The sequence below is a fragment of the Lycorma delicatula genome, chromosome 5 (assembly GCF_047948215.1).
Source record: "Lycorma delicatula isolate Av1 chromosome 5, ASM4794821v1, whole genome shotgun sequence".
Lineage (NCBI taxonomy): Eukaryota > Metazoa > Arthropoda > Insecta > Hemiptera > Fulgoridae > Lycorma > Lycorma delicatula.
In genome coordinates, this window is record NC_134459.1 from 147,866,357 (window position 1) to 147,879,426 (window position 13,070).

Genomic DNA, 13,070 nt, shown 5'->3' on the forward strand with positions numbered 1-13,070 from the left:
GAAGTAGTCACATTCAGTTGTTATTAATCTTTTGCTGTGAACTATCATATCGCAAATACCGCATTTCATTTTAAGTATCCTGTGTAACACATTTAATAATGATTTAATTATGGTTTCGCGAAAAACATTCACGATAGAGAAAAAGGCGCATATTATCAGAAGGTTAGAGAAACTAATTACATCGCCCAAGAATTAGGCGTAGATCATTCGACAGTATCGGTGATACGGAAGCCCCGTAAAAAAAAATAAGAAAAATCCTGAAACAAATTTTATGAAATCAAAAAAATTACGGCCTAGTCAACATAATGATGCAGACCAAGCGCTGTTAAAATGGTCTAAATACCAAAGGGCTAGTGATATCCCTATTAGCGGCCCTATATTGCGAACTAAGGCGAACGATTTTTCTAAAAAATTCGGTAAAGAACATAAAATAATTTCAGCTTGGATACAACGGGTCCGTCAGGGTCACGATATTGTGTCGGGGAGAATAATACCGGGGTCGCAGCAGCTCCAATCGGTGTGTCAGAAAAACGGCTAGAAACCATTTGCCCAAAATTAAAAGATTATTCGGATGAAAAAAATTATAATGCTGATGAATCCGGTGTTTTTTTTAAACTGAGGCCAGGTAGAAGAACCCTTCGGTTTAAAGGCGAAACGTTTTCGAGGGGAAAATTATCAAGAAAAAGACTTACAGTGCTAATTGCTACAAATATGACTGGAACTGACAAAAAAAACTTCTGGTTGTAGGAAAAGTGCTAAACTCCGATGTTTTAAAAATTTGAAATCGCTTCCTGTTATGTACGAAAGTAAGAAGAAAGCTTGGATGACAAGATATCTTTATGTCTTGGTTACGAAAATGGAACAGTGAATTAAAGAAAAATGAGAAAATTCTGTTGTTCATTGACAACTATCCAGTTCATTCACATTTTGAAAATCTTTCGTGTATAAAGTTAGTGTACTTACCACGCCTTGATCTAAGGACTGCAAAATTTAACGCAGTCTACTGTCCTTAGATCAAGTCGGTAAAAAGTCCACTACAAAAAAACACCTAATTTTTCAAATGATACAGGATTTTGTTAAAAAAGAGGAAACACAAATAAAACTATACTGGATGCTATAATTATGTTTATCAAAATTAAGATCAAAATGAGATTTCTCCGCTGACTGTAAAAAATTGCTTTCGACATGTACGATTTTTACTACAGGCTGGCGAGATTACTCCGAAGAAGAATTTAGCAGAATGTGTTAATAGTCTGCAAAACCAATCGTTAAATCCATTATTTGAAGATTATCAAGAGGTTGACAAAGATTTAGAAACGCATTAAACTGTAACAGATGATGAAGTGGCTTCAGTACTCGCAGAAATAGACGGGGCCTTAGGTAATAACAACAAAGGCAACTATAGCGACAACGATGAAGACATCAACCCGCCAAATCTTCCAGAAGTTTTAGCGGCAATCAAAACCATTTGCCGGTTTCTCAGTTTTACAGAAATTGCTAATGAAGGAAAAAAACATGTTTGTTTTCATTTAGAAAAGGACCTTCAAAGACTGTTTTACAACAAGAAATGTTTGAAACAAAGCAAAATAACAGACTTTTTGCAAAAAAAAGTAATTTTTACAATTTTTCTCTATCTTCTTTTACTCTACCGTATTTGTATTTATTATTGCATAATTTTGGTTTTTTTATATTATTTTATTACGGAAATAAATTATTATTTTTAATTATTATTATTTTACTGTATTATAATACCCGTGTAAATGGCATATTAAAGTAGTACCACTAAGCTACCTAAACATCGTTCGGTTACAGTGACTATCGGTTATAATGATCGGTTCCTTAGAGGTCACTGAGGTCACTAGGTCCTAGAGGTCACGATATTTACTGTATCACTTTTTAAAAATTTGAATTATGTTTTTAATGCTTATCGCTGAATTTAAGCTTTATAAAAAAACCAATTTACTTCTATCTTCCTGCAAAGCAAAACCACAAGATGAAGTAGAAAATTTTCACAAAAGTAATGTTATGTTACGAAAATTCTAATTGTATCGTTTTTTTATCTACAATTCTACTCCATTGCCTTCCTTATTACATATGTCAAATGTCAAAATCATAATTAGGCCACCATACATGAATCAGAATCAACTTTCCAAAATGAAATAGCTAGTTTAAACAATAACAAGAATACTATGTCACGCTTATGAAAAAAGGTGAACGAAGTGCTTCCCCGACGTCTTTTTACTGAACCGAACATACCGAAATGCAGCTCTAAAAGTGTCATTTTCACTCTGTTCACGGCAATTATCGGCTCTATAGTGATCATCATTACTCTCAGAGAAAGAAAATCAGACTAATAACTTTTGTATATCAGGTACTTAACATATATCACAGGTATAAGAAAGACTAGGCAAGGTAATGTAAAGCGATTAATTTATGTATCCCTTTCTGTTTTGAAACAACACTTAAAATTCCATTACAATTCAGTAGGAGAAGAATCTTGCTTATTAAAATACATATTTGATTAAAGAAATGTGATTTAAAAATTTATCTCGTTGAATATATAATAATAAGAATTACATGTAGAACACATAACAAGAAATTTCTGTTGTGGAATAAAAAACTGACACATTATCAGACAATGGTTAGATCCGAAATACTTTTCACAGTAAAAACACAAACTAACCGGAAGTGGAGATGTTAAAATATTAGAAAAGATCGAAAGGAAATTCTAAGGAAAATATTAGGACCTAAATGTAACAGTGAATCAGGATTTAAATTACGACATAACTATTATTTTTGAAATTTGGAAAACTGACAACGTTATTAGGAAAAGAAGATTACAATTCTGTGATCATACGACGGGTGATAACAGATTAACTAAACAGATCTTTGTCTTGTAAGAAGTTAAAGATCCAAACCCAAATAATTTCGGGAAATAGAAAAAGACATGAAATACATTAAGACCAACACAGACACAATACATGACAGGACACGTTTTATACGGATAATTCAGAAAGCAGGTTTTCAGAAAAGGAAAAAATCAATCAGCGGAAGGAAGTGGATACAAGAAGAGAAGAAACAACACTCTCGAAGGATGAAAGAAGTCTGAGAGAAAAGGAACAAAAGATTGATATATCTCACTTTCTAAAAGGTTATTAAAAAGAATTAATAAGAATTACGGAGTGTGAATAGAAATTAGACGAATACCGTATAAGATGAATTGACTGAGAAGTATGAAGAAAGAAGAATTTAAAAAAATAACATATTGCAATAATTTAAGTAAATTTAAGTTATACTTTAAACAATGACAATGGATCTAATATTAAAAAAAAAAACATTTTGTTTTGTTTATTATACATTTTTTATCAAACTCTGTTTTTATAAAGAAATAGATAATCTTGATATGAAATGTAAAAGATGTACATGACGAGTATAAAGTATGGGATATGCAGACACAACATTTCTGAAAGGTACCGCTAATTAATTTTTTTATATTTCAAATAATAATTTAAAGGTACCTTAACAATGACATAAAAATTCAAATCTAATGAAAAGTGACTGCAAAATAACTTCAAAATAGTTCCTCAGTAACTGAAGTAAACAAGTAAATAAAAAGCTATAAAAATTAAAAAAAACGTATAACATGTAGAAAATAACATTTAATAATTTATGAAGAAAAAAGCTTACCTTCTTGCAACCATGGTTCCTGTACGTTTTGTCGATAATCATAGAGGGTATTTTCTCCTGGAAAAAAATGTAAACTAAAGGTTACAGAAAATATATATTAGGATTTTACAATATTATATGTATATACATTTGAGTAATAAAGCTGGTTTCAGTTATATTAGATGAAATCAAAATAAATTGTTTTATTAAACGTACGTGAGGCATAAAAATGTTCTAAAGTTATGCAATCCATCACTTCACAATTAGAAACATATATGGCTTTACAATCACTGAAATTTAAATGATGTACGACTATTACAATGATGTCAGACTGTTAAAAATTACAAAATTTAATACGCTTACACAATAACTATTACACAAAACTAGTAGGCTTACAGATGACTGTTAGAGTTTAACGAATTAAAAGTATAGGTAGGGTACACTCAAAGCCATTCCTAAATAGATAGAAATTATACCTATAAACGAACAGATATGATATTTATTTCAAGTATTTGAAGCACAAACAAATACTAGTCGGAGAGGGCAATGGAAAACAAAGAGAAAGTGTCTCTTGATTGTCACCTGCAATTTGATGAACTTGAAGTAAATATGCAGCTTTATATTCAGGTCTTAAAAAGAAAAGTAAAGGGACACGATTTTAATCCTAATTTACTTAATAAACCTAACTTGTTATTTTTTTTGTAAACGATTAAAGTTGTTTTTAAGAGTGAATACTGACTCATATCAAATCACCTAAAAGCACACCCAAAAACCAATATGTTCTCCATAGATGGAGAACATATTGGTTATTGGGAGGGAGAGTTAGGAGGTCCGGCTTTATACGATACCATTTCAGTCATCACGCTTGTTAGACCGACAAGAAAAGGAGACCTTGAATCGGTCCATAGGTAGCCTCTATCACATATCAAGGATGCACTGGTTTTTCAGTTCCAACACATTATGCGTGGAAACTCTTGGAGGGTCAGAACTACATCCAAAGAACCGATAATAGTGAAGAACGGTTCAAGGATAAGAAAAAAAAATGGGAAGTGTGCAAGGATGATTTCATTAGAGTAGTAAACTTAGTTCTAGTGGTTGACTCGTCATCGCAAATCAGCTGATTTCGAAGTCGAGAGTTCTAAGATTCTAGTAAACTAAGTCCTAGTAAAAGTAGTTCATTTTATACGGATTTGAATACTAGATCGTGGATACCGGTATTCTATGGTGGTTGGGCTTCAATTAACCATATACCTCAGCAATAGTCAACCTGAGACATTACAAGACTACACTTCATTTACATTTATATATATCATCCTCATTCATCCTCTGAAGTAACGGTGGTTCCGGAGGCTAAACAGAAAGAGAGAGAGAGAGAAAGAGTTTATAAATTTACCTATAACCCTACAGTACTAGGTCTGTTCAGAAAATAACGAAACATTTTTAATTGCCAACGGAGATATTTAGTGACGTCGCGTTGGCAGCATTGTTTTGCATAACCTCCTCTGTAGTTCTTGGATTGTTGATATCTCGTTTAGTTTTTGTGTTATTGTTATTTGAGTGCAACGTGTATAAGTGCTAATAGCGATTTTTGTAATGTGAAATTTTCGGGAGCAAAGATACAACGTAAAATTTCGCGTGGACTGGGGAAAACTTTCACAGAAATGTTTCAAGTTTAGAAACAAGTTTACGGAGATGATGCTCTGGATCATACGCAATGTTACGAATGGTTTTCACTATTAAAAAGTGGTCATCAGTCGATTGAAGATGACCCTCGACCAGAAAGGTCTTCGACTTTAACTGATGACACCCACATTCAGAAAATTAATGATCTGGTGCGTGCAAATCGCCGATTGACTATCAGAGAACTTGCAGAAGAGGTTATCATCTCAGTTGGATCTTGCAATGACATTTTAACTGAAAAAACTGAACGTGCATAGAGTTGCAGCAAAGTTTGTTCCTCGTTTGATGACCGAACAGCAGAAAGAACATCGAGTGGACGTTTATCGGCAACTTCTTGAACAGCCTGTGACGATGAATTATTCATGCAAAAGAACGTAACGGGAGACGAAAACTGGTTTATGGCTATGACATCGGGACAAAAGTCAATCATCACAATTATACAAAAATTAACAATTTGCAATTTTACAATCCTCCTTAAGTTTAGATTTCTGATTTTAGAAAAATTATGTAATTTGATTTTTATATATAAAATAGAGATATTAAATTAACTGATCTAAAAATAAAAAAAAAACTCTAAATATTAGATATCACTAGGTTTAACTTTGAAATAACCATAAGTTCAAGTTATATTTAAAAGTTATCAACAAAAAAAAATATAATTTCTACTTCAATGTAAGATACATTTTTCAGCTGGTAAATTCCTGAAACATATTTACAGTTTATACAAATTACAATACAAATTACAAATTACAAATTATAGTTGTAGACATGTAATATATTATGCAAATTTTAATGGACATCGATTCTCATTTTCAAATAACAAAGATAAATATAAAGATAACTGAATTTTTTAATAAGAAAAGGAAATTTTCCCATTTTTATTTTACAAAATTATAAATTTTATAATGTTTTACCTAATATCAAAACAAAAATTTGAGAAAACAATTTTACAAAGTTGGCAAATTGCTAATGAACATTTGTATAGAATTTAAACTTTAATATTATTGATAATATATAAAAGATTTTTATAAACCTTTTATATTATCAGTGGCTAAACTGATTTCATTCCAACAGTTAAGGTTTGTTTAATGACTAGACTCATATACGCATTACTTGATTTTACTTACTTGACGATCAATTTTTATGTTTTATATAAATTTTATTTTACTTTATTCTAATTTAGTTTAGTATGTGAAGCGAATTTATAGTATATATTTAATTAACATATGTTCCTGAAGATGGAAATAATATTTTCCGAAAGCCCAACAACATAATAATTGTTGGCTGTTGTTTTTTTCACGAATAGACCTTCCTTATTTTATTATTTAAAAAGAAAAAAAATAAAGGAAAAGGTTCCACAACATCTTTTAAACCAATTAGAAAATTTTACAAATTCAATCTTTTTCAAAAATAGTATAGTCCGAAGCATGATAAAATCTGTAACATAAAAAAAATCACTAACGATGTCATTTTGGGCAACTTGAGGTAGTTAGTGTTTCTTCAGGTTCTGAAAAATGTTGAAAGATTACATCTATCATCTATCCACCCTGATATTACGTTATTTTGAATTTTAGGATAAATAAAATAAGTTGTTTTTAGAGTGTGTTGGTCCTAAACCCTTTAGTACAGATTGAAATTTGTTATCCTGATTATGTCATAATTTAAAGAATAATAACAAAACTAAATTTCAATTCGGTAGGTTGAAATAATCTAAATTTATAAATCTAAAACTCCAATATTTAGGGATTATTTTGAAAATGTATTAAATAAATTAAATTTTTTTATTTGTAGGCCTAATAATTTTTGTTTTTTAATATAAATTAAAAACCACATACGATTTTAATTTTATAAGTTCAACCAACGTAGAATTGGACAATTACAGCATTCTCTCAACATTTTCTAATCCCTTTAATCAGAATTCTACAAAAAATAAACACAATCAACACTCCAATTACAAAAACTTACATGAGAAATTCAAAGGCAGTTTGTTAAACCGTTCATCAGATATACAACATATGTACATACACTTACACACAAACCAATGGTTATATAAATTTATTACAAAGATATTTAGTACTTTTGAACTGAGAGAGTCTCAAAAATTTCGCAGTTCAAAAATACTTTGAGAGCAATATCGATTGGGCTCAGTGAACTGCATCCACCGCTACTTGACTCCCTTTTTCATACCGGTCGATTGCGTTCCCGTTACTGCTAATAATACGAACGGTTCAACAACCCCACCCCACCTACTTCATGACGTATTTATCCCTTTTTCAGGATTTATTACTCATTTAATTGTCGTTCGTAAGAGTTATCAAATTATGTTTTGAAATATTTCCTGACTGATACTTACATCGAATTAAGAAGTTAAGAAAAATTAAGGAAATATAAACGGATAGAAGAAAAGGAAATGTATCTTCGGAAACAAATTAATAAATTGATAAAAAAAAACCTATTCTCGGATACAATATGTATGGGCTCTCTGCATGAAATTTTTACCAATAAAATAAAGTAACGTAGACGACTGACATAATTGTTATAAGTAGTGAGACAAACAGCAACAAAATATTAAATGCCTAGAAATTTAAAAAAAAATCTGATGTGGACCCCCATATGACTTCCTTATACGCCTATTAAATTACATGTACTTTTTATGTATTTATATTTTTATTACGTTTTTTTATATATTTTCTTTTTTTATTATTGAATTATTATTATTTATAGTATTTTTTTTTATAATCAGAGGTTAATAATTATTAATAAATCAATATATTTAAATAAATAAAAAATCCTTTCGGCACGCCAGAAGGCGGAGGTTTCAGCGGTGCTAAGTAGGGGATAAAAAAATCTCCACCTTAAAATTAAGAAAAACTTCAAATTTACTCAATATGACAATGATGCATGTGAAAAATGTTTCACATGTTTAGCATACAAGTCCCACCTTCTTACAATTCCAGCAACGTTTTGGTCAACCCTTGCCGTAAAGGATGGTCATATCAAAAATTGTTTCAGACAAAAGTTTAAGGTATATATTAGGTATAATATTTAGAGGACTAACGACTATTTTATACCGAATTGATACTGTGGCTATTAAGGGAGGTATGATTTTTTTGTCTTCAAAATCCCATTTCTTCCACCTCCAGGGCCAATGGTTGGTGATATCTAAAAATTTTACTTAGATAAGTTTTAGGCCCTTATCCAAAAAATAGTAGGAACTTTAAACGAATTCAATATTTTACTTAATAATAAAGTTATAGCGATATTGTGTTTTTTCGAAAAGGATCCACCCATTTCCACCCCCATGGTCCGATTTGGCTCATTAACAAACTAGAACGTGATTTTGGGTCGTTATATTTTATGTATCAATTTGAAAGTGATTGGCAGAAAATTACGGCAGTTATTCTGTTTGTTCACAAGAAAGTGAAATAAATGTGTATATATATATATATATATATATTTATATATAAACTTTTGAACTGACGGTGGTTTTGGGGTCTGGGAGATGTGAAAGGAGAAGATATGTCGGAATTTTGCGGAAGTCGAATCATGGTAGCCATTACAATAGGTACCTTTTTATGAAATTACCTAAAAAATGATGTCGGATTCGAACCGATGTGTCTTCCACTTATAAGATCCAAATATTTCATTAATTAAAATTTTATTCAGCTATAACTCTGAAAGCAATGAAAATACCACTTATGATACTCGTATATCGTTGAAAAGCTCTCAGTGAGGGTTTATTACTGCAGTTAAGCAAAACTCCAAAATCAATATTTTTTGGATTTTGTTTTTTTTGGGCAATTTTGATTCAGTCGATTGCAATCAAAAGGGGAGGTTGCACAACTAAATTTTACAACAATCCTAAATCCAAAATTTCAATATCCTACGGCTAATAGTTTTTGAGTTATGATACCTACGTACATATGTCACGCCGACTCTAGTAAAATGACGTACTTCTTTGTACGAAGTACAAAGAACTACAAAGACGTACAAAGTACATCGAAGTACAAAGTACAAAGAAGTACGTCTTATATTTTTATTTATTTTTTACTCTTTTAAAAAAAGAGTAAAAAATAAATAAAAATAAAAGTTTCACAGAAAATTTACAAAACTATTTTAAGTGGTTCGACAAAATATAGACTGTAGCTCCTTTCAAAGGATATCTACAGCTAATGATAAAAAATAAGAGTGAAACATGTTTTTGCTTTTCACTGAGATATTACAACCACAAGTGATTCGGAATAGCAAGGTACAATTTCCTATGAGGGACGGAGTTGACCTAGTAAAATTAACTATAAGGGACGCAGATGACCGGATTATTTTTTAGGCGCACACAATTGATCGACGTTCATATCGATAGTAATACTTTCTCTCTCTTTTCAGCCACTTTATTATCAGGAAAATAAAAAAAAAAACAAAAAAAAAAAATGATTTCAAATTAAAATCATGTCAATCGTTATAATAATAAAATAATAATAAATAAATAAAAATATAAACAGACTAGTAATTATGTAAACATTTTATATAGTTAGGGTCAAACTTAAGCAATGTATTTTATATAGAAAAACTTTGTTAAATTTACCTTGATTTAGAGAATTCTTGTCTGATTGAAATGTTAAGAAAGACTGAGTTGGTTTTGCTACTGACGTTGAAGTCTCCGTCTGAAATCCCAATCCATTCTGTAAAAAAAAAATTGATTTAAAATATTTATAAGATTTAAAAACATTATTAGATATAAAGGACCGTTGAAATTTTCCCGGAGTAATTATGCAAAGGTAAAAAAAAGACAATTACTTGAGTATAGAAGAATATGAGCTGGGGTGATAAAAATAAAATAACATATTTTTATTAGTAATTTAACATGTGCAAAAAATTACAATATGTAACAAATTGTGAAGAATATAATTTTACGAGAAGGTATAAACACTGAAATTAAGGATATATTGATACTAGAAATATTTCTAATATACTTGAGTGAAATGCTATTACTAATTCGGTTTATTACTTCAGTTTATAAACAATTACACACATCTAAATATGTTTTTAAGAGTATTCAATTTAACTTTTCCTTCAATAGGAATTAAACATAATTCCACGAATTCAATTGTTTCAGGGTTTATAATGAAATTTAAGAATTTGCGTAACAAAAATGAGACCATCATTAATTATTAAAATCTTATTAATGGCCGTTTTTCATTTTCTTTTTACCACAATTCTTTTATTTACAATCGGAACAAAGACGAAACCATACGTAAATGGATTACAACAAGCGTTAATGAGGGGTTTCCTGTAAATCCCCTCATAAAACATACGTACAATAGACAAACAGTTTTTTTGCAAAAATTCGCTTGAACTGATTCACTTCATAAAAAGTACAAAAGTTCGTAAAACACAAAACAAAAAATCAAATATTACAAGACAAAGGAAAAAACAAAACAGAAACATAATTAAGTTATAAAAGGAAATTATGTTTTTCATCAAGGCATAGAGAAAATGCTCATCACTTAAGGGATGTCGTCCCAACATAAGAGTCACTCAGATTCTCCCATGTTCAGCACGTGAAGGCGTATTTGAATCGCCGGGTATCCTCACTGTTGTCTTGGAGATTCAGCGCTAGATATTTCATAAGATTACCTAGCCATTGTTTCTAATGTGAACCGAATAGTTTGATTTCCTATATAGGTAGATAGTTCCGTTCCGTGTAACCATAGTTCGTTCCGTGTAAACTATGGGACCTCTGTAATGATTCTCAACAATTTATTCCGAAAACGTTGTACAATGTTGTTTTTCCTCATCGTATCTCCATAGTTGTATACCATAGTCCAAAAAGTGTTTCAGAATGACCTTATGTATTAAATATTTGTTGGACAGTGACAAATGTGAATTCCTGCTTAGTAACAAATAAAGTTCTTTAAACCTGATGCTCTTTAAACCTAATTGAAGCACATAAGAAAGAAGAAGTAATAAGAAACGGAGTTTGACAAGGATTTTCCCTATCTCCGTTTATTTTTAATCTTTACATAGAACTAGCAGTTAATAATGGTAAAGAACAATTTAGATCCGAAGAAACAATGCAAGGTGAAAAGATAAGGATGCTACGATTTGCTGATAATATCGTAATTCTAACTGAGAGTAAAAAAGATTTAGAAGAAACGAATAGAATGGATAAAGTCCTACGCTAAAGCTACCACATGAAAATAATAAAAAGAACAAAAGAAAGTAACGAAATGTAGTAGGACCACTGAATATAAAAATAGGAAGAGAAAAGATTATGGAGGTAGAAGAACTCTGAAAGTAGAATTACTAAAGATGGACGTAGCAGGAGTGATATAAAATACCGAATAGCACAAGCGAAACGAGATTTCAGTCAGAAATATAATTTGCTTACATCAGAAATTAATTTATACGTCAGGAAAGCATTTTTGTAAGTATATATTTGGGGCGTAGTTTTGTAGGGAAGTGAAAGTTGGACGATCGTAGTACCTGAGAAGAAAATGTTAGAAGCATTTGAAATGTGGTGGTATAGGAGAATCTTAAAAAATCAGATGGGTAGATAAAGTGACAAATGAAGAGGTGTTGTGGCAAATCGATGAAGAAAGAAGCATTTGGAAAAATATAGTTAAAAGAAGGGACTGACTTATAGGCCACATATTAAGGCATCCAGGAATAGTCGCTTTAATATTGGAGGAACAGGTAGAAAGGAAAAATTGTGCAGGCAGGAAACGTTTGAAATTTACATATTTCAAACGTACATATTTACATAATATACATTTACGTAAAATTTACATATTTCAAATTTACATATTAACAAATTGTTAGGGATGTAGGATGTAGGGGGTATACCGAAATGAAACGACTAGCACTAGATAGGGAATCTTGGAGAGCTGCATCAAACTAATCAAATGACTCAAGACAAAAAAAACCTGATGTTTAACTGTTATTTCTTGCCTTTCACGTGGTTCTATGTCGAATAACGACCAAAGTGGATCCTGAGGTACCGTAGTCAGTCAGAATGCAGGATGAAACCGCCATCTAGATTGATCCGAGATTTTAAATATAAATTTAAAATGACAGTAAAATAAAATCGCTTATAAATACAACTAAAAGCTCGTATGCACAGAAACTAATTACTAAGATTCCAAACAACTATTATTTAAATAATTTATTATTTTCTTATGATATGACCATCTTAAGTGATAGCAAAAATGAATTGTAGTATAGTATTTTTAAATTATCCAAGTTATTTGGTGATTATAATAGTAAAAGCTCTATTGAGAAGACTAAAATTATGGTGTACAAAGGAGCAGAACCAGTTAGACAGAAAATAACACTGTCTTTCAACAGGTAAATTCGATTAAATATTTGAAATGCACTCTCTGCTTTATTATGGTTAAATATGCTTGCAATAAAAGTTATTTATTTTATTATTTTATATGTGTTATGAAGTATGAACTAGTCATAATTATTATAATTGTTAAAGATCCTTAAAGGTATAACAAGAACGGGTAGAATAACCGATGAAGATGTTAAAAGAGAATTCATTATTACTTGCAAAATTTATGTAACAACAAATTATACAGAGCGATGGAAGAACATGCAGGAAACATGAAGGATTCAAGAATTTCCAATCAAATTCTTAACTACTTCCGTTAGAAAGATATGAGAGAAGGTGACAAAGAAGCGCTGGAATGCCGGAACAGGTCTATGACCTGTACTATGTTATG

At 30.6% G+C, this 13,070-nt stretch overlaps 1 protein-coding gene across 5 annotated transcripts in view; it reads right to left on the minus strand.

Annotated features, from left to right (window-relative positions):
• LOC142325476 (uncharacterized) overlaps positions 1 to 13,070 on the minus strand; it is a 388,745-nt gene that overhangs the window by 97,816 nt on the left and 277,859 nt on the right. For all 5 annotated transcript variants that reach the window (XM_075367290.1, XM_075367291.1, XM_075367289.1 and 2 more), the window contains 2 exons: positions 9,929 to 10,025; positions 3,688 to 3,744 (listed from right to left, as the gene is read on the minus strand). In XM_075367290.1, the coding sequence (XP_075223405.1) occupies positions 3,688 to 3,744; positions 9,929 to 10,025 (154 nt within the window). The remainder of the gene's footprint in view (positions 1 to 3,687; positions 3,745 to 9,928; positions 10,026 to 13,070) is intronic.